The following is a 23,167-nucleotide window of genomic DNA, read 5'->3' as shown; positions in this document are numbered from 1 at the left end:
GGCCACTCACTGTACAGCCAAGGATGACCTTGAACTTCTCCTCCTCCTGCTGCCATCTCTCCATCGCTAGAACTGAGACAACCACCACTACAGCTTATGTGTTCCTGGGGATGGACTCCAGAGACTCCCTACCTGCTAGGCAAACACAGTAACTAAGCCACACTCCCATCTATCCTTACTGCCATGGTGCAACTGTAGTTCGGTACTAAATCAAATTTGAGACTCCGTGAAAACACACACTACATCTAGAAGCCCCCAGAAATCTCATCCATATTTGAAAGTTTCAACTCCCAGTTTTACTGTGAGATAACTTGAGGAACAGCACCTTGCATGTTGGTGGCTGAGGGCATCACGCACCTACAGACGCAATGGTCAGAACATGTCTGACTCTTCTATGTCTCTGTAACGAAACTTGTCACCAGACCCTGGGTGTTTTTTTAAACATCCCCTGCCCCCCCGCCCCCCCCCCCCACACACAAGAAGGTGGTTCTTCCGGGTGCTAGGCTCCTTGTGGTTGACCAAAAGGAGCTGCCCAGCAGCTGTATGCATCCAGGCAAGACACCAACTCTCAACACGAGTGTTCTTCACTCTGCTTATACAGAATCCATAGCCATAGGCCTGGCTGATACCAAACCCGACCTTCTTGGCTGCTGGACAAGAGGCTCCGTGGTTAAGAGCCCTTGCTGCTCTTGCAGAGGGCCTAAGCTTGGCCCCCGTGTGTGGCGGCTCCAAGGGGAATTCCATGCCTCTGACCTCTGCTGGTACCTGCACCTCACCACCAAATCACACATGCACACACACGGTTTTTTCACACTGACTTTCCATCTGGCTCTAACCTCAATCCCTCAATCCAAGCTTCTTTTTCTTTGTCTTCTTTTTTTTTTTTTTTTTTTTTTTTTTTTTTTTTTTTTTTTTTTTTTTTTTTGCTTTGCCCTATGCTGAGAACACAAGGTATTGGCTGTGGCTGGAGGGCATGAGGGTGAATATTTGCATTTCAAAGGAAATCAGTAAAATTTCACTGTAAATGAGACTCGGGGACCACTGCACTCTCCGTTATCAGTCCATCCCGGAAGAGAAACAGATGGGGCTTCTACAAAAACCACCCTGATCTCCGAGTTCTCTTTACTTTCCACGGTCTATTCCCAGCAAGCGTGATGGCAAATGCCGCCAAGTAGGCGGCAGCTGGGACCACCCAGGAGAGCAGCCTCTGGGCAAGTCTGTGAGGAAATTCCTAGATTGGGTAAGTTGAGGTGGGAAGCGCCGCCCTATGGGCTGGGGTCCTGGACTGCACAGAAAGGAGAAAGAGAGCTGAGAACCAGCCCCTCCTGCCTTCTTGAAAAATAAATTAAAACTTCACGGCATGGAAATTAACTTTGCTTTCAATCGTATCAATCTCCAAGGTCTGTCTTCCTCCTGGTAAATCTTAGACACCTCTAAGAATTTTGAATTATACTCACACTACCTGTTCCCGAAGGCAGAACCCTAAGAACCAGCTTGGGCAGGTTCCTCAGCCTTCATAGCCAGGAGGTCTGAGGGGTGTGAACTTGCCAGGATTCATCAAGTACCTCTTCCCTCTCTACCTTCAGAGCTCAGGTCAGATGGAGTTTTGCCAATACACGGGTTTCTTCCTCCTAAATACAAATGCTTTAATTGCTTTTCCTGTTATAACTGATGCATGTCCTCAGTGTAAAACTTTTTCTTTTTTGTAATAGAGAAAGATATAAAGAAGTTACTTATGATATTACCTGCTTAAAAATATCCACCATCGGTTGGCTTTCTTTACCCTCTAGGCCTATGGGTAGTCTTTAGCTTCAGACTAAAGTGGATCCTATTTACTCTGACACACACACACACACACACACACACACACACACACACACCCCTTATTGTAGCTACACATGCACGTATGTGCAGATGTGTGTGTGTGTGTGTGTGTGTGTGTGTGTGTGTGTGTGTCTGTGTGTCTGTGTGTATACACATCAGAGAGTGATCCTGGCTGCCATTTCTCTAGCTGTACACTTAAAAGAAGTTCATATTTATGCACATGAGTGTTTGTTTCCATGTATGTATGCGCACCACATACATTTCTTGTGACTTTGGAAGCATGAGGAGAATGTTAGATTCCCTAGGACAGGAGTGGCAGGCAGTTTTGAGCTGCCATGTGGGTCTAGGCACACAGTCTAGTTCCTCTGCAACAGCAGGGCGTGCTCTCAGCAGCTGAGCCATGTCTCTGACCCTAAGTTGTCTTGTCATGCTTGTTTGCTTGTGGTGTTATTTTGGAGACAGGCTCCCTTAGCGTTCAGCCTGCGGGCTACCCTGACTGGTCAGTGAGTCCAGGGCCCTGTGCCTCTGCCTCTCTAGCACTGGGGTCACAAGGACACATCCCCTTGTGTGGCTTTTTAACAGAGGCTCTGGGAATTGACCTCTGACTCTTCTGCACTTAAAGCACTTAAAGGTTGAGCCATTTCACCAGCCCATAATGGACTTTAAGGCAGCCCAGAGAGGGTAGCTAGAATTTTCAAATTTGACCCAAATTTATGTTTTCAAATGGTGCTCACTGAGAAGAGGAGGCTGGGCAAGATCTAGGGAAACAGCAATACACAGTGGAGCCCAACTCTCGAGTGTCCGAGCTGTCCACAGAGGCACAACGGAGTGGGCTGATCAAGTGTCAAAAATCGCTGTAGGAGGGGATGACCCCAAGGAGAGAACCCCTCCTGTAGGCTGGCCCTCAGAGGGAAGAGTCTTGGGCGACTCTGACTTGCAGGTCTGTGTAGGAACAACAGTCCTGATTGTCCTCGGAGCAAAACCACACAGGAGCACCCAGCTTCAGAGAAAGCTGCCAGGTTGGCAGGGCAGAGGATCAGCCTACTTGTAAGGTTCCCATTGTTGCCAGGCTCAAGTTCCGACCCCTCACCATTCATCTCTTCTGATCATACTGTGGCTGTAAGAGCCCCACACCCTAGCAGAAACCCAGCGTGGAAACCAGTAATAATAGCTGTAACAATGGAACGGCGGCTAAGAGTCACTCTTCAAACCCTGAGAATAGAAGCTCTGTAGGAAGAAGTGGAAGACCTCTCATCTCACAGAGCATTCTTAGTCTGCAGATTGTTTTTTAAGTCAAGCTCTTGCATAGCCCAAGCTGATCGCACATGTCTTTGTAGGAAAGAATGGTCTTCTCTGACCCCTTTTCCTGCAGAGTGCTGGGATTCCTGGCGTGGACACCCGCACCAGGTTTATGAAGTGCTGTGGATAGAACCCAGGACCTCTGGTGGGATAGGCACTGCAGCAACAGAACCAGGCACAATTTTGAATGATTTCCTACTCTTCCCTGACTTGTTGCATGAGCCCAGTTCTGAAAAGATATTATCATTTGGCTTCATTTAAATCCACTCAGTAAATAAGGACTCCCACGTACTAAGTTTCATCAATGAACAGTCATCCCCAAGCTTCTAGCTATAACAGGAAGGAGAGAGAAACAAAAGAAAAAGGATGAAAAGTTAGAGAGGCAGTAAGGCAGAGAAGGGTATGGGGAGTGGGGCAAAGGATCTGCACTTCCAAAGGAGGTCACAGCAAATGCCACTAAAGGGTCAAGTAAGTTACAGGTATGAGAGAGCAGTAAAGTCAAGGACAAGGAAGAATGTTCCAGAAAACGGTAACAGCCACTGAATAGGTCCTGGGGCAGAAGTATATCTGGTACAGTTGAAAAAACATAAGGAAGACCAGAGGTAAGTAAGGAAGAGAGTCAGTAAGAGAGAAAACCAGGCTCCTCAGGGGCCTGAGCCTTCCAGGATGCTAGACTGGTTCACATCTAAGCCATTGCCTTGACAGACGGACAGACAGACAGAATAGCTCTGCACATCTGATCTTGCTTAGGGAACAAGGAAGAGCTCTAAGGCAGTGGTGGCAATGACATCACTGGGCTACTGAGAAGTCTGCAGGCAGAGGGCAGGCCAGAGCCAAGGCTTGCCAGAGGTGGGTGGGAGCAGTCTCTGCATTGATGCCATTGCTAAGCCACAGTCTCCGGGAAAAGACGGGGGCAGGGAATTCAATGAAACAAAGTGATTTTTTTAAAAGCCCTGGCCAACATCTTTACAGAAGCCAGACACAATTGTGAAAAGGTTTTATGAGCTAATTAGAGCTATCTGAATGAGAGTTAAGTCATCGATTTGGGGGGTTTTCTCTTCCTTCCTTAGATTGCTCTCTTAAATAACTTTTCTATTTCATTCTGTGTGGATAAATATTTTTCATCATTTGTAAAGGTATAAAACACCATGTTTGATGAAGAGAAGAGAAGAGAAGAGAAGAGAAGAGAAGAGAGAGGGAGAGAGAGAGGGGAGGGAGGGAGGGAGAGAAAGAGAAGAGAAGAGATCACCTTCAGGAGTTTGCAGCAAATGCATCTACAGTAGACCAAAGGCAGACATCAAAATGACTAGACAGAGTGATCTGGACACCTAGAGATGGGTGAGGCTGGTTCTCTTTATGAGACAAGAAGATAATCCTCAAAATTCAGAGCACACACAAAAAAATGCCATTTAAATAGATTCTTGACTAGCACTGGAAATACTGGTAGTGTTGAAGCGTAGAAAGCAATGTAATACATGAAGTAGAAAAATTGTGAGGGGCTCAGAAGATGCTTATGGATAAAGTCCTTAAACAGAGGAAGACCAGAGTGACATCCCAGGATGGAAACAGAAAATAGAGAGAGCACCCCCCCTTCCAGCCTCAATGAGGAAGGCAGAGAGCATTTGAGGAAGATGCCTGATGTCAATCTTAGGCTAGCTGGGTGGTGGCTCACACCTTTAATTCCAACATTTGGGGGGCAAAGGCAGGTGGATCTCTGAGCTTGAGGCTAGCCTGGTCTACAGAGTTCCACAACAGCCAGGCCTACACAGAGAAACCCTATCTTGAAAAACAAACAAATACAAAAATATGGACTCCACATGCTTGCCCACCCATAGACATGTGCAAGCACACATGTGAACACACACACATACACACACACACACACACACACACACACACACACACACACACCCCAAAACAAATATAGGGTGAGGGGTTGCCACAGAGCTGAAGGCTGGGAATGCTCTACTATCCAGTCAGGATGTGAGCCCACAGACAAGGGAGAGGGAAGGCACCCCGAGCTTTGAGGGTTAGAAGTCCATGCCAATAGCTTTCAAGAGACAGCAGGAAGGCTTGAGCGTGCAGTTTGGAAGGCAAACAAGCATAAAGACCTGAGTGGGAATCTGTGTCCAGGAGGCATGGCACACCCATCCTTCTTTCAACAAGCCATCACCTAGGGCTAGAGAAACAGCATGGTGAGCAGAGTGCTTGCTGTGGAGCCGTGGACCAGGAGGACCTGAGGTCAATTCCCGGCACCCAAAGGTGGGAGAATGTCAGGTGTGGTTGTCCATCCTTTAAATCCCAGAACTGGAGAGGTAGAGACAGGTGAATCCCTGGGGCTTGCTGGCCAGCTAGCCTAGCCAAACTTGATGAGTACCACGTCCATAGGAAACCCTTTCTCAAAAAGATAAAGGAGACACACTACATCTTCCAAGACAGTTGCTTTGAAGAAAGACTCAATTCTATGCCTCCAGGTTCACTCTACTTCTGGAGTCTCTCCTTTGGCTGGTGTAGCAGTATCAAACAGGCTCAGTGCACAAGAGTATCAATACATTCGCAACATTGGTGCACATTTACATGTTACTTATGTAAATGCTACTTAAACGAAACATCAATAAATGTGTCACATTAAAACAAATAATCAGAAAGGGATGGGGATAGAAATTTAGCTCAGTGGTAAAGTGTTTGCCTAGTTAATATAAGACCCTGGATTTGGTCCTCAGCTCTGGAAAGAAAAATACAAAAATTAAAAGGGATGAATGGGGATACGGCTGAGTTAGGCCCGCACTTGCCTAGTAATGCATGAAGCCCTGAGTTTCACTGCATGAACTGGGTATGGTGGCTTACGCCTCTACTACTAGTAGTCCTGAGGTAAAAACAGGAGGCTCAGGAGTTCAAGGTCATCCTTGGCTACACAGTGAGTTCAAAGCTAGCCTGGAACACATGAAAGCCTCTTTTTAAAAAAATAATTAAAAGAAAAAAATGACACATTTTGGCACTTCTCTGTTCAAAGAAACAGTCTTCTTAGTGTAGATCATCAGACCAGCCATAGCTGCCCAAGAAGCTGGTCTTGTCACATCGGAAGAAAGGGACTCCCTTGACCATGGAGGTCACTCAGGGCAGGGTCTGGATAGCGAGGCACAGACATGGTTTTCTGTTGCAGCGTCCCCAGCCTCGGTGAGCCTCGAGATGATGGATGCCTCACAGGGCCTCATTTTCCAGCTTATTTCCATATTTCCTGTGCTGAAGAGAGCCCTGTCTGTGGAAAGTTCTCCATCACCTTGCTACCTGATGGGTTTCACCGTGGCTGACGATTACGGGATCTGCGTTCTCATTAAGAGCTTGAGGATGCTCATCCCCTAATCCTTCATTCTGCCTGAATTTGCAGTGCTGTTTCCCCATTATGAACAGTTTCTTATCATCAACCATTTGATTATCTTCAAATATAATTTGTGCTAGAAAGGCAGGAAGATCAAAGCCCAGCTCTTCCCCCTTTATTATTCAGAGGGATGAGATGGTATCCTAGCAACTTGCAAAGGTGACCCACTGCATCCTGCTTGGCATATCATCACATCATTCAGAACTCATCAACTGCTTTCCTCTCTTTTCCTTTTAAGACAGGGTCCCATGTGCCTCATGCTAATCTTGAACTTGACATGTAGCCAAATAACTGTGACCATTTCATCCTCCTGCCTCCACCTCCTGAGTGCTGGGGCTGCAGGTACGCAGCACCTCGCCCTGTTAATGTGGCACTGGGGGTGGAACCCAGAGCTTTGTGCATGCTGGGCAAGGCGAGAACTCTCCTGACAGCTGTAGGCCCAGCCCCACGGACTGTTTTTCCTTCATTTGACTTAACCCACTGTCGCCAGTGTTCTTTTGAGGCTGCTTGGGGACCCTCTGAACTCCTGTTACCACCCCTGTGGTCCTTCCTGGCTCCCCTGCTTTCCCTCTCTCACATCTGCAACCAGACTTACTCTAGGAGGAGGCTCTTTTATATGGAAAAAGAGGTTTGGGGAAACCTGGTCTGAAGGCTTGCATACTTATGACTCTCACCAGGGCGGCCTAACTGAAAACATTTGTGTGTGATGGTGTGTAGTGTATGGTGGTGGTGGTGGTGGTGGTAGTGGGGTATGTGTGTGTGTATGTGTGTGTGTGTGTGTGTGTGTGTATGTATGTGTGTGATATGACTTAAGATGCCATTCCTCAGATACTATCCACCTGGGTCGGGAGACAAGGCTGTCTTCATCAACCCGAGGCTGAGCTGACCGGCCAATAAGCCCCAAGGATGTGTCTTTCTCTGCTTCCCTCCTTCCCTCCCCCAGCGCTGGGATTACAGGCTGGTACCAACACGCCTGACTTTTTACTTGAGTGACTGGGATCAAACTTAGGTCCTCAGGCTTGCACGGCAAATGCTTTACCAACAGAGCCATCTCCCAGCCCAACATTTCGTCTTATGACCTCACTAATACCCTTTTCAGACTGGAGATCATCCGAGGTCTCCATGTCCACGCTGTAAATAGGCTCTCTCTTGTGTACAGATATCTTGGCTCCCTTACATTCCTCTAACAGTCTCAAATAACCATGTAAACATTCCCCACTGCGCTGTTTGCTCTCCGTGTTTCGGGTGGTTGGCAATGTTCTGCTCTGTGGGTTCTTTTCTTAAGAGGCATTCAACTGTGTCACCTTTCCCCACCCCAGTCTCTGCTGAATCCAGGAACTATATCCCTCTTCCAGGTTAAGAGAAAGCATTCTCTGTTTCTGGCTTTCGCTGCATGTTAAACAGAGAACGTCTTTCACTTGAAGGAAAGCTATCATCCACACAATCCCAGCAGGTTTGCACGGGGCTGAGTTCTTCAATTGGAGAAAACTCCATCTCCTCTCTGGGAAAAGGTGCACAGTCACTGCCATCGTGTCTCGGAAAGTGCACGTAAGCACAAGGCGCACCTCTGGGTCCGAACACAGCTCACTGCTTAGCTGATTGGCTGGCACTTCTCTCCATACTCTGGATTTCGTAGCAAAGTCAAACCCCAGGCAGACTCTAATCATGCCTTGCCGTGCTGACAGCCATCTGTTACCTGCTGCGCCAAATATTAGTTTGGTCCCTGAACTGTGCCCCTGGGACAGGTGGCAATAACAGGACAATACAACTCCAATAACGACAATGTCTATCATACACACAGCATGCTCACGCCAAGCTCTCTGGGCGCAAAAGAACATTTAAAAACAGGTAACACCCTTTCTCTCTTTCTCCGGCTCTCCTTGTCTCTCTGTCTCTGTCTGTCTCTCCAACTCTCTCTTTGTCAGACTTTGTGTGTGTGTGTGTGTGTGTGTGTGTGTAGGTGTACACATGGGTGCACATGCATGTAGAGGTCAGGGGATAATCTCAGGCATCATTCCTTAGGCACCATTTACTTTTTAAAGAGACCAAGTGGACTAGGCTGACTGGCCAGTGATCTTCCGGCATCCACCCATCTCTCCTCCGCCCAGAACTGGGATTACAGGCACACCAAGTCACACCTAGCCTTTCCCATGAGTCCTAGGGATCCACCTCAGGTCATCTCAAGCACTGGAGCATCTCCCCAGCCCATAAACATGGGCTGATTTTTTAAATTGCCACCTCACCAGCCTATAGAACCTTCTTAATTCCATTTTTTCACCAGACCTAATTCCCAAGGATTGGTCTAACATGCTCACTGAGACATTTAGGGGACCCAACAAAGGATCACCTCTAGGCATCTGCATAAGGCATGAGGGACAGCCATGAAAGGGAAGGACAGCTTAAGCACTTATAGGGCCTTGACTCAGCCAAGCAATTAAGACTGACATTTCAGAAATTGATTTCAGCATGGAAACATCTAGATGAAATCAGGATAACTTTGGAAAGAGAGAATTCGTTCTCTATCCTTAGCCTTCAAATCAATGGCTTCATTCACTAGCTCTTCCATTTCAAGAATAGAGCCTTTCCTCTTCGTGGGGTAGGGACTTAATCATAACTTATCTTTAGCACCACCACTGTCGAGCGTGGCACTTAGTCTTACAGTCAGTGGCTAATTAGAATAAGACCAAAGCAGGGAAATAGAGAGCAACCGGAGGGAACAGAGATGACAGGAAACAGTTGTCATGGAGACCTTTCAGAGCCCAGCAGCGGGGCCAGGGAGTACATGGGCCCAAACAAGAGTTGTTAACACCCATCCACCATGCCGGTGAACTGTCAGGAACTGAGCACACAGGGAAGTTGGCTCTGGAAGCAAGAAGCGTCTGTTGGACGCTGAAGACCCAACTTGATGACCACACCCCTCTTTGGTCTCTCAGGTCACCCCAGTTGTCTACTGGGTATTATAAGTACCCACGTTGCTGTTTTACAACCTACCTGCCTTTTTTTTTTTTTTTAAACTTTTGCTTGCTACATTCTCAATAAAGTCACTCGTCTGAAACTAAAGCTATCGCTACAGTAGGTGATTCTCTGGAACACAGAGAAAACGCCCTCACTGCACGAGCTTATTAAATGCCACACAAACGCCAGCAAGGGCGGCAAAATGGTCTGAGTCCAGTAGCTAGGTGGCCAGCAAAGCTTAAAATTGAGTTTAAAATAGTCCTAAGTCAGAAAAGGCATGCATGCATGTGGTATGCCTGTGTATTCCCGTGTTGGGGTATACGTATGCATCTGTGCATGTACGTGTGTATATTGTGCATGTAGAGGCAAGAGGTTTCAGTCATGTATCTCATTCAGTGGTTCTCTACTTGTATGCTGAGCCAGGCTCTCACTTGGACCAGAACTCACTGATTTGTCAACTCTAGCCAGGCAGTGCCATCTCCACCCAATGGGTGTGTGTGTGGGGGTAAGAGGGAGAGCAGGGCTGGAACTGCAGGCATACTACTATTCTTACTTGGCATTTCCATATTTTCTGGAGATCAGAACTGCAGTCTCAAGCTTACAGAGCAAGTCCCCGCTAAGTTGTCTCCCCAGCTCTGAGATTATTTTTTTCTTTTTCTTTTTAAAAATATTTATTTACTATATATAAGTATACTGTGGCTCTCTTCAGACACACCAGAAGAGGGCATCAGACCTCATTACAGATGGTTGTAAGCCACCATGTGGTTGCTGGGATTTGAACTCAGGACCTCTGGAAGAGCAGTCATCTCTCCAGTCCTATTTATTTTTTTTTCTTTTAAAAGCTTCCTGCTCAGCCAGGTGGTAGTGGCTCACACCTTTAATCCCAGAACTCGGGAGGCAGAGGCAGACCGAGCTCTGTGATTGTGAGGACAGCCTAGCCTGGTCTATGTATTGAGTTCCAGGACAGTCAAGGCTACACAGAGAAACCCTGTCTCCAAAAGAACAAAACAAACAAACAAAAAAAGAAAAACCCGAAAAACCAAAAAAACAAAACAAAAACTTCATGCTCATATAATTAAGACGGAGCTGTGCGGACAGAGTGGGAGGACGTGGATTCCTCTTCAGGACGCAATGGCCCCTCAGCAGCGTGGATACGATGCTGGGACACGCTCATTTGAAGGTTGATCTGCAGGCTTCCCCCATGTTTCTTCTACTGGTAATTTGTATTGAACACTTTTCTCTAGGAATTTCTAAGTCTCCTCACAAAAAGCTCCCGTGGACTTTCAATTTCAATATCTGAAAAAAATTATTCCCAAGGAAAAATTCCAAAGGGCTCACACACACTTTTCCAGCTAAGGCTCCTGAGAACCTCGACCCCAGGTAGATGGTTGTCTGATTAACCTCTGCGCCTGTCGTCGGTAGCTTTCTGAAAGGCGGGGTCCACGCAGGAATACTCACGGAACATGGTGTAAAACTGTTGCGGGTTCAGATTCCACTTTCCCCAGGGGGTCTTGTGGCCTTTCGACTGGGCGTAACTTGCGTGATTGAACTCAGGTTCTGTTCCAAAGGAGTCCAGCACCCGGAGCATGCACCTGCAAGGAAAGCACCCAGCGTTAAACTACAACCCGGATGCTATAGTTCCAGAGACAGAAGCAGACGGACAAACACTTCAAAGTAAAAGTGCCGCTGGGAAGAAGCATACGTCTTATTTTCTTACTTGTTCATTTTGCATTGATTTTTATCATTCTAGGAGTTAAACGCAGCTCTACCTGCAAGCTAGCTAAACTCTCTACCTCTAAGCCACGTCCCTGACCAGGAGGCTTAAGCACCGCCAGCGCCATACCCACAAAGAAGGCCCCAGGCACCCAGGCAGACAGAACAGGCTAGCCGCTGAAGGTGGCCCCAAACACCAGTGGAATAAAGGACCATGGATGCTGGAGGGGGCCTGCAGGATTCATTGCAGTAAACTCAGCACCCAGGTAGGTCTGGGCACACAGTAGGCACCTAACGAACACGATGAAAGAAATGAAATGCCATTATCTCTATGGATCCTATTCTGCTTAGAGCATAGGGCATGCGGCAAGGCTATTAGCCGAGTCAGCCTTCCCATCCTACCTAGATCATTTGACTTTAGGCAGTGTCTGTGCCACAGCCTACTGGAGAGGCACTCCACACACTGGTGTGCTGGTGTCATTTGAAGGCGGGGCTTTGGGGATAATTAGGGACAGAGGTGGGCCCAAGATGCCACTAGCGGCTTTATGAGAAGATGACTAGAGACCCAGGCCAGAACTTTGCACAGTAGAATGTGGCCTTCCCTGGATGGGGGCCACTCGGTCTTGGGGTTTTTCAGCTTCCAACAGTGAGCAATAAATTCCATTTCACAATAAACGAGTCTGGCTCCAGGATTATGTTGTAGTAACACAAAACAGACTTCAATCTCATCTAGTAGGCGGCGGTGGCTTTTATACATCCAACTAGAACATACTAGAACTTGACTGCTAGATTGGTTAGACACTGAGGCAGTCCAAGAGTCTCATTGGTTCATTAAACCAAGCCAAACCTCACCCACCGGTTCTCAGTGTAGCTGTGATCTAAGAGATGGTTTTATACTCCTTGGTGTGCCTGGGTATGTGTTTGTTTGTGTATGTGCATATGTGCACAGGGGAGAACAAATGTGTGTGTGTGTGGGGGGGGTCAGGGGTCAATTTTAGGCTAACGTTCTCCAGGCACTATCTTCCTTGGCTTCGTTTAAGTCAAAGTCTTGCTGATCTGAAATTTGCCAAATAGGCTAGGCTGGCTAGCCAGGGAGCCTGGGGATCTTCCTGTCTCTAACCCATCCCCCACCCCACCATGGCTGGTGTTAAAAGCATGTATCACCACGTCCAGCTTTGTCACGTGGGCCCGGGGGCCAGAACTCAGGTTCTGAAACACTGGACAACACTTACTTCACTGACTGAACTCTCTCAAGGTTTCACATTCTCAAATGATTTTAAAAGGCACAGCAGAGGAAAATTCCATGAAGATCCCTCATATTTCCACAGTGGAAACGTTTTATTGGAACCTGGCCACATCCTGCTGTTGATACTCTAGTCTATAACTTGGTGACTGCCTTCAAGCTTTGATGGCACAGCGGAAAAGCTGCAGCACAGACTATACGGGGTTGCAAAGCACACACTAGTCACAAGCTGGTTTTCTACAAGAAAAGCATTCTGAGCACAGGTGGGAAAGCACAGCGGACGGCTGGGAGGAAGGAACTGGAGAACCAACATTATTGATTTGGGCTGGGCTGATTTAACCGAGGATTTCCAAACCATGTAGAGTTAAGTGTGTGAGGTTGGCCCATGGGGACAATTCTGTTTGCTCTTGTCCTCTAGTACTAGACTTCTGAGCAACTTCCACTAACTAAATAAAATTAAAGCCCACATTTAGGAGAGATGGTGGCAACACTTTTAAGGACTTTCTTCTTCCTTTTTTTTTTTTTTTTTTTTTTTTGGTTCTTTTTTTCGGAGCTGGGGACCGAACCCAGGGCCTTGCGCTTCCTAGGTAAGCGCTCTACCACTGAGCTAAATCCCCAGCCCCTCTTCTTCCTTTTTATTGCCGGAAAACTATGCTAAATTTTTGTAAATTTCCACTTTGAGGTTCTGAAAACAAAATAGAATAAAAACAGTGAAGTCCAAATTCCACGGTACGTCCTCCAGGGAATACAACTGTCAACTGAAGTCTCTATGTGTTCCCACGAATTGTCTAGACGAGGAAAAGACAAGACGGAGGGAACAGCATGGCCATAGAGTGAACTGCGCTGGGATAATGTCCTTGCTTGGGTTCTTATGTGGCTTTCTTGGAACTACTGTTAGCACAATGACAGGTCTCTCTTTTGGGGATATGTATGTTCATGTGTGCACATGTGTGTTTGTGTGTACATGTGTTCACAGGTCTGCATGCATATGTTCATGTGTGTGCATGTGTTCTTTTGTGTGCATATGTGTTCACATATATGCATGCAAGCATGCGGAGGCCAGAGTTCAAGTTCTAGTGTCAGTCCTTGGAAGCCACGTACTCAGGATGAAGAGACAGGAGGGCTTCTAGTTCAAGGTCCTCCTTGGCTAAATGCTGGAACTACATTTATACCTGTGCTGTATTAATCTTTCTGCCATTGCTTGGATGTCCTCCGTGTGTGTGAAACAACAGGAACCTTCTAAGGATTTAAACATATATTCACCCCCATGTCCAAGGCAGCGAGCTGGCCTTTCTCTAAGAGAGACCTTGGCAGCAATGCCAAATGACTCCTAGAACATCTTTGTTGCTCGAGGTTACACTACAGTGAGAGAGATACTCAGAAGCACAGGGCCTCATTTCTAGCTGGGAATCTGGTGTAAAAGCTGGCATGCTGCAGAACGTTTGTATCTCACATTCTCGTACATCCTCAACACGCAGCAAAGGGCTCTTGTGGAGAGAAAGGGGTGTGCCTTCGTTCTGTAGTACATGCTAGAATACTAGTCGAATGGCAGCATTTAGTAAGTTTAATCAAATGCCCTAGGTTCTTATGCAAATTAGACAGAATTCACAAGTGTTTTTCCAAGGTCATGCAAACAAACGTAAAGGGCTTATTGCACATTGAGAGGTCTGACGAGACCATAATATGGTGTGCTGTCCTGATCCCCTGCCATCAAGCAAGAGGACCGCAGTCTGACGGTCTCTTTTGTGTGCATGCATTGTATGTGTACGTGCATATATGTGCATATGCACTTATGTGCAGTATATGTGGGCAGGTATGTATGCATGCAACCCAGAATATTCTTAATTGTTCCCTGTCTTACTTTGTGAGACTGAATCTCTCAGTGAGTTTAGAACTCACTGAGTTGGCTAGAGTATGTGGCCTGAGAGCTCCAGGAGCCTCCTGTCTCTACTTCCCCATGCTGGGATTGCAAATGTGCACCATCCCGCTGGGCCTTTTGGATGCAGGGATCCAGATGCAGGTCCTCATGCCGTTCAGTAAGCATCTTGCCAACTGAAGCATCTCTCCCCCATCCTTTAATGTTTTTGAGATAGGGTCTCATGTAACGGAGGCTGCCCTCACATATCACAAGTGCTCAAGGATGACCATGAGCTTTGGATCCTCCTGTCTTGACCTCCTCAGTGTCAGGACTACAGGCAGGCACTGTTGCCCCGCTTTATTAGGTGCTGGGATTGAACCCAAGGCTTCATGTACACTAGGCCAGTGCGATACGAATGGGGCTCTATCCCTAGATGTCACTGTTCATATTTAAAGGGAAAGGGGTAGGCAAGAAAATTTCCAGGAAGCCTGCTTGCCATTTGATGAAACTGTAGCTTTGCCACAAAACAAAGACTGAAGGCTAAAGCACCAGGAGACCCCCTGCTGGTTCCTGCTAATTCAGACCATTACTGAAAACAAGAAGGAAAGCCATTGTGCATATCCATAAGCCCTGAGAGATGGAGCATTTTCACACAGCAAGCATCAAATACCAATCAACAGTGGCCATTTTAATAACAACACAGCCTTTCCTAATTGACCCGCACCACCACCTAGAGCATTTTCCCCATCCAAACAGCCCTTCTTAATATCAAGGACATGAGATTCTATGGAGGGTTGGATTGTCCAGTTTTCTTGGCATGTTTTCCAGATGTGTACGGTTCATAAAATGACAGAAAGGAACAACCCTGGCTTTCTTTCCTGAAGGCTAATATTAAAAAAAAAATATGTTTACAATATGGCTTGTTAGCCAAGAAGAAAGATGATCTATATAACTAAAAGAAAATGATGGCTTGTGATTTGTGGAGAAAAAAAAAGCAATAATAAGGAAAAAATATGATATCAAAGAGAGTGGAGCGCTGGAGCTGAGGAGAAGGTATCGTGTGTATGGTGCTTGGTGCATGCTTGGAAACCCAGTGCTGGGGAAGTAGATCCCTGGGGCTTAATGGACGGCCAGCCAGCCTACCCTAAGGGCCAGCTTTAGGTCATTGAAAGACTGTCTCAAAATTAGGTAGAGAGTGTTTCTGAAGAATGGCACCCAAGATAATTCTGTGACCTCCATATGCATACATTCCTACAAACATGCATACATGAACACGTACAAACATACACATATGCACAAAAGAAAGGGCAAATAAAAAGGACAAGGCATTACCCAGCCAAAAACTTTTCTAAAAATAAAAAGAATGGTAACATTCCAAGGAAAGGAGAACATTGAGACTTTAAGAACAACGTACTTGACAGTCAATACAAGCATCACCAACAGCACAGTCAACACTTTCAACCTAACAGTCATTTGAAACAATCAGCAAAATCAACAGTCAGTATAGTCAATAGTCACCCAGCACAGCAGCATAATCAACACAGTCAACAAAGGTGGCATAGTCAGCAGTCTGTACAGCACAGTCAACAGTTACTCAATAATCGTTTTACAGAGCCAGCAGAGTGAACACAATCAAAAAAGTTGAAGTCATTCAACAGTCAATATAATCATTCACGACAGTGAGTCAGCCACAGTCAACAGTCAATCAACTGTTAACCCAGCCAACAGTTAATACAGACAACACAGATAACACAGTCAACAGCTACCAAAGTCATTCAACACAGTCAGCATAGTCTATACAATCAACAGTCAGCAGTCAGTCGTTCAGCATAGTGAACATAATCAACAGAGTCAACAGCTACCATAGTCAACAGTCATTCAACGGTTAACACAGTCAGTCAGTCAGTCAACATAGTTAACATGGTCAAAACAGAACACTTAGACCCCTCATACAGTTTCTATCCCATCAATTCTTTTGCTATAAATATTTCATTGCCCAGTGAGAAATTCTGTGCTGCTGGGGGGAGGGGCAAGTTTGAGAATGGACATCACTAGACTTTGAATTTTTGAAATTCTTAGCATTTTCACTTCTAATATTTGTCTGCTTTGTAAAGGACTTCCAGTCTGAGATAATCTTGGAGGTTTAAAGTTAAAAACCACTAAACATAACTAACAGGAAAGATAAAGGCCTACCTACTTTAGGCTATTCATGGACTGGATTAGTTAGGAGTGTGTGATGGTTCCTCTTGATTGACAACCTAATTGAACTTGGAGAAATGCCAAGGAGAGTAGACAAGCATACGTCTAGATGTGTCTGTGAATGTATCTTCAGAGAGAATTAACCAAAGGAAAGGTCTGCCCTGAATGTGGGTGGCACCATCTTGTGGGCTGGGGGAGGGGGTCCAGACAGAATACAGAAGAAAGAGAAATCCTGTGTATCAAGGCAACTGCTACAATGTGAACTGCCCTGGAACACTCTACCTACCATGATAGACTGAAGCCTTTGAAACCATGAGCCAAAATAAAACTTGCATCCTACAAGGTATCCTGCTCAGATATTTGGTCCAATTGACAGAAAATTAACACAGAAGACCACATTAAAAATGTTTCTACCCATTTGTCACAATTAAGAAACAAATGGAGAGGGGGCTGGAACGTAGCTTATTTGACAGAGTGTCCAGCATACTTAAGTCCTGGCTTCCATCCTATCCTTATAAGCAGTTGCAGAAACAACGAGAGCGACCCTGCCTCATCAAGGTGGCAGGTGAGATTCAACCTTCCAAGGCTGTCCTCTGGCTTCCACATATATCCATGCACACACTCACACAAATGCATGAGATCCTTGTGGTACACAACGAGAGGGATGCTAGGCACTGGGGACGATAAATGAAGATGGGTAAGTTTGTTGTTGTTGTTGTTGTTTGTTTGTCTTTGTTTTGACACAGGGTTTCACTATGTAGCTCAGGGTGTCCTAGAACTCACTGTGTAGCCCAAGCTGGCCTTGAACTCACAGAGACCTGCCTGAATCTGTCTCCTGAATGCTGAAATGAAAGATGTGTGCCTGGCTGGACACATGTTTCTACTCTCAGAATATCAATATATCAATATAAATAATAAACAATCCCAGGAAGTATACAGTTAGTAGGAATAACCTGAATTTCAATAGGAATGAGAGGTATACTCCATACAGTTCATAAGGTGATATTTAATTATCCTTAAAAATAAAACAGAAGCAGAATCAAGCTCCTAGCACAGTGCTTGTTAGGGGAGAAAGGTCTCAGCATGCAGTACTTACTGGTAATGAACCCAGGATGGTCCTAGCGTTTTCTTGAATTGAGCAAGTCCCACAATATCGATATAAATAAGCTCAACGATTCTGTCTCCTACAGTTGGACAGCCAGACCGGTTTCCAACAACCTTCTTCATAATCCTGGAGTGAGGCAAGTGGGGAAGAAAAGAAAGAAAAAGCACCAATAACTTTACGGTACTAAACCTGGCAAATGTGATGGGTCAAGTCACAGCTCCAGTCCCTATTAGAGATAATGGGCTGATGATCGAACCCTGTCTTAACTCTTCAGCACTCCTACTTGAACCCCTCTAAATTACATGCTTGGAAGCTGGTGTATGAACACAGCCTCCGTAGTGCAAGAAGCGGTGTTATCCATCTCCACTGTGGAGCAGACATGAGATGGCTGACCTGAGTCAACTCTCTGAATCTTGCTGTCATTAGCCATCAGTGTGGGGAGGGAGTACTGAATGGTTTTGTGCTGCTATTTCCTCCCAATTCAAATATTCTGATTTGGACGGGACTCTTTAAGACTCAGGAAATAAAACCTACAAGGTTCAGGAAATACATGAGACTAACAAGTCCCCAAGAAGCTCCTGAATCACAAGATTCTTGAGGACCCTCCCCAAGGTTATATAAATAGTAGCAATGGCTTAGGAGAGAAGATCCTCTGGCCAGTAGATTGTCTGCAAGTCATTCAGGCAGCCTGAGGAATGAATGCAGGATCTTTAGTGATGCACCTGCCTTTGGATTACCGTGCTCCTTCTAAGAACCCCTCGTCCACAATCCTGGTAAGTAACTCGATGAATTCACCGGTTTACCAAGTTGGACTTGGATGGAGTCACTTCTTTTGTCTTTATTGGTATCTTTTATATGGGATGAACGGATGTTCACATGTCCCCCAAAAAAGTCACACGAACATACAAATCTATGACATCATCTCACTTTCATTTATAATCCCTAAAAACCTTCAACCCCTAGCCCCCCAGTTCTAGTAACTCCCTCTGTAATCTTGCTGTTTTGAGTGACTCCTTACAGAACGGACCCTGTGACGTAGATGCTATCTTGTCATTCAGTCCCTGACCCACCTCTCTATCCTGATATTTCTAACTGCTCATGTGCTAGCAGAATGACAATGTATGTGACTGGTATGTGAACTTGGTTAGTCAGAGTAAGTAACTGCTGTGTACCCAGAAACCAGGCGCCACCTTTCCCTCCTGCCCCTGCTCACGTCCCACAGTAATACCTGAGCAATTTACAAAGGCCCACTCGCAAGTGACAGTGGTCACAAACCTCCTTTACAGTCCTCACACTCACTGCTTCAGGCCCCTTCTCTGAGCTTCTAAAAATCTCAAGCTCCTTTGAACCAGTTTCTCCTGAAGGGCTGGAAAACGTCCTGTGAGAGGCTGGATGATAAATACTTTCTCCTTTGCATATTCCATATGGTCAGAGTATGCTAGGCGCTAGGTGGGGAGATTTAACTCTGAGCGCTCCCTGTACTCACATTCTCGTGTCCACAGCTCCATCAGCATTAACAGAATTGCAATTGGTAGGCTGATTGCTTAATGCACCAGTTGTGATTATCGAAAGACTGGCATCAGAGTAACAGCACGCCCGCCATCTCTGCAGGCCCCACTTTGAGTCCCAGCCTGCCGAAGCCAGACAGAGAGGCTGCAAAGTGCATGACTCTCTGGGTTTCATGTTCTGCACATTTTAAAGCAAGTGGGAAGGCAACAGGAGACAGCCTGGCCAAGGAAGAGGAGAACTAGTTGAGGTATGGAGGACCCCCAGTTCATCTAACTTTGAAGGAGAAAGGAAAGGTTGCGCTAAAACGGCAGCGCAGATGTTAGACACCAGGCTCAAATCCAGGGACCCCTGCGTGGCACACCTGAAACCTCAGAGAGCTCATGTTCGTCTCAGCACAGTTTCCTCAGCCCTAAAACACAGATGGCAAGGGCACCTACTTCCAGGTACTGACGCTTAAATGCAGTACAACATACGGGCTGCCAAGATGCTCCCTCAGATAAGAGTACCCTCTTCTATCACTGGAAACCACAGTGGAAGGGGAGAACTGACTCCCGAAAGCTGTCTCTCTGACCTCGTCACACACCGTGGTACACACCTGCCCACACGTGCACACATGCAACAATAAACAAAACAAAACAAAACAAAACAAAGAGTAAAGCCACAAAGGGTTTAGTTTAGAACACCTGGTAAGTGGCATAGTTTTAATCGCTGCTGGGGTGGGGCTGAGCCGGCACCGAGCCTGCCTGGGATGCAGAGAGCCCAGGGTCCCTCAACCAGTGTCACATAAGCTGGACATAGTGGTGCACACCTGTAATTCCACCCAGCACTGAAGAGGTGGAGGCAGAAATGAGAAAGTCAAGGTCATCTCTCAGCGACATATATTGACTTTGAGGTCAGCCTAGGCTACACAGACCTAGTCTCAGTGTAAAAAAAAAAAAGTCCCAATCACACTATTGCTGTAAGCAAACCTGTATCATGGTGCCCAACATCTGGAAAGCAATGAAAAGACTGCTGAGGTTACCTTCAGACGTCTCAGCCAACAACCTTGGTGCATCAACAATCCAGCAGGAATAGGGCCGAACGAAGCTGCTCGTTACCCTCTCCACTGTTTCTAGACTGTTCCCTCAAAGGTTGGCACGGCAACAGAACCACTTCCGTGCTGGGTTAGAAGTCTCTGCAGGCAGTTTTTTTTTTGGGGGGGTGACCATGGGGACTCCTGTTCATCTTTTTGGCCAAGCTGCATTAACTGGAAAGGGGACTGAGAGGGGGCGAGAGCTGGATGCAAATCTCAGTGGGACGGAAGACTCAGGGAAGGGAACAGACTGGGCTGGGAGGTAGCTAATTGTGAAAGGACTGGATCCAGGCTTTCGGGAAATCTATTTTACACATATTAAATTACAAACAGGAACTGGCCCTGCTTTTAGCTTTAGAAAGCTTGCCGTTGAGCAGGCAGTGGTGTGCATTTTGGCAAGAGGCAGAGAATTAGACAAGTCAATAGAGTCTTGTGCTGCAGATGTTGGGAACACCTGGAATAGCAAAGAGTAAGTGCTTCAGCGTGAGTTGTCCTGGTGTTCATTTATGAGGCCCCGGGAGCCTGCAGCGCCAATGAAAACATATTATCCTTTCCGTAGTGTTTGTATTTAGCTCCTGAAAATAATCTTCTTATCGCCCGTTTAGCGAATTATCACTCTCATTTTCCTCCACAAGAAATTGTACACTAATAGAGGGGGCTTAACAAGTTTACTATTTCGTTTTTGTGTTCTGATTTTCAGATTGAAAAAGTAATTTCCTTACTCCTTGAGCTCAGCCAGCGAGGCTGAGATGCGGATGTCATGGCCCAGCAGGTACAGAGATGTGATTAAGTCACTCCACTGAACGAGCTCGCCGAGAGGGCCGCCGCTGAATGCTGTCTCTGCAATCTTGAAGCCTGATTCCTTGGTCAGGAGCCCCAGGTGAACAAGGATCTGTGAAACAAAGAGGAGACACACACTGGCTTCTGGAGCCATGCTCAAAATGCTCAGAAGGCCCATGCTAAACTACTGTGCACACCACAAAGCAGTCAGCGCTGAAGGAGCCAGTGACGTCTCAGTATGGGGTATGTCATTTCTCCAGATGGTATAAAACAAGGGAAGAAATAATTTTCCACTGTTTTAGACAAATAAAAAACCATGAGCTGCTCTTGGTAGAGCTGTGAGTGTGAGTTACAGACAGATTATCCTGTTTTTTTTAAAAAATGGAATATATGGCTGGGTCAGTCAGGAAAGAACTTGATCAACAAACATGAGGTCCTGAGTTCGAATCCCTAGAGCCCAGATACAAATGCTTGGTGCACTGGTGCACGCTCCTAATTCCAGTGCAGAGGAGATGGAATTGGCTGGAGAGGCTGTCTATTGTGCTCCAGGGATCTCCTCAGTGGTGGGCTTGCAAGCATGTACACTTGGCTTTATTATTATTATTTTTTTTATGTGGGATCTGGGCAGCAAACTCGGGTCATTTGGCTGTGTGGCAAGCATTCTATCAGTTGAGTTCCCTGACCAGCCCTCAAATCTGCTTTTTAAATATACTACCACGGAAATAAGCATATTTAATGTTTCAGTGAACTTTGGTCTCTGACTATTCAACCAACCCAGTTTGGTGGTGGGGAGTTTGCTGCGGTGGGTATCTCCATTTTCTGGTCAGAATCCTCTCAGCTTCTGATAGCTTTTCTGCTCTTGGGTCTAAGAAGATGTCTTAAGCTCGCCAAGTGCAATTTCTGCCTCAGATCTTAATGAGCCATTTTCCCAAGAACCACTTATCCCACCTAGTGGAAACAGCATTTACAGATCAAAGGCCAGTTCTCGAGGGACTCTACATAATTGCTATTTGGAACCTTTTCCAATGGCCCTAGCTAGGAACTTCATTTTCCCTCAGAGAGAGAGAGAGAGTGAACTATGGGTTCTTACTGGAAGTGTCAATTCAAACATGTGTGTGTGTGTGTGTGTGTGTGTGTGTAAATATATATAAACATATATTTATATATCTTCAGTTACTGTTGTCCATCCTTTTCTAGTTATTTTACTTTCTCTTACAATGAAAATTCCACTTTGTAGACAGGAACACAGTAAATCACTTTCTATACTTTAATATCCAAAATGGCTCTAGAATAAGGTTATTGCAATCAAAGTGTTAATTTTTTTCATCAGTTTTGATGCAGGCTTACAAGGAAGGGCTGCTCTTTGTTTATGGGGCTCACTCTTTAGACCAGGCTGGCCTCCAACTCAGGTCTGCCTCGTTTCTTGAGTGCTGGGATTAAGATAAGAGTGTGTGCCACCACTCTGGGCCCTTGGCCACCAGCATTTTAAGGCACAAGGCTCAGAATTGCCCCTCCCCCAATATCTTGTTTCTGAAATCAGAAGCGTTCCAAACTTTATGAATAAGTCATAGTGGATAAGATCCTTCTCTCTCTCTCTCTCTCTCTCTCTCTCTCTCTCTCTCTCTCTGTGTGTGTGTGTGTGTGTGTGTGTGTGTGTGTAAGTATCTGTGTGGCAGGAGCATGCAGAGAGCTGTGTGTGCAGATGTATATGCCTGTGTACACATTCACAGGGGACAGAGGAAGACACTGAGTATAAGAAAAGAGAACTTGAAGGAGGGCAAGGAGAGGCTGAGCTCATCTACCTTGACGGGATGTCACGTGACACATGACAGCCCTTTCCTGCTCTTTCCAAGAAAAATCAATTTTTTAAAACAGGAAGCAGGAACGTGAAGGAACAGAATTATCAAACTCACTTTCTTCCGTTTCCTCTTCTCTAGGTTTTGTTTCTCTGCCAGAGACTTGATTGCTTGGATCCATGCATCAGCCATTCGCCGGATCCGAAGTCTCATCCACCGGAACTCCTCATGCTTCTTCATCATGCCGTAGAGAATGTTAAAATCCGTGCGGATTTCTGCCTAGTGGGGAACAAGGGAGAAATGTAACAAAATGAGCCAAAGATTGAAATGCTAGGAAGCTAAGTGATTTTCATGATGCGACATTTTAAACCTCAGAGTCAATTAAGTCCAGGATTTCAAAAGTCAGTCTTGACTCTGTGCAGTAAGAGGGCCCAG

At 46.0% G+C, this 23,167-nt stretch overlaps 1 protein-coding gene across 6 annotated transcripts in view; it reads right to left on the bottom strand.

Annotated features, from left to right (window-relative positions):
• Window positions 1-23,167, bottom strand: part of Mgat5 (alpha-1,6-mannosylglycoprotein 6-beta-N-acetylglucosaminyltransferase) — a 288,136-nt gene that overhangs the window by 79,841 nt on the left and 185,128 nt on the right. For all 6 annotated transcript variants that reach the window (XM_039091088.2, XM_017598934.3, NM_023095.1 and 3 more), the window contains 4 exon segments: window positions 22,850-23,011; window positions 20,879-21,048; window positions 17,567-17,701; window positions 10,916-11,049 (listed from right to left, as the gene is read on the bottom strand). In XM_039091088.2, the coding sequence (XP_038947016.1) occupies window positions 10,916-11,049; window positions 17,567-17,701; window positions 20,879-21,048; window positions 22,850-23,011 (601 nt within the window).

This window comes from Rattus norvegicus, chromosome 13 (assembly GCF_036323735.1).
Source record: "Rattus norvegicus strain BN/NHsdMcwi chromosome 13, GRCr8, whole genome shotgun sequence".
Taxonomy (NCBI): domain Eukaryota; kingdom Metazoa; phylum Chordata; class Mammalia; order Rodentia; family Muridae; genus Rattus; species Rattus norvegicus.
Note: the sequence above shows the minus strand (reverse complement) of the source record. Positions and strands in the feature narration are given on the sequence as shown.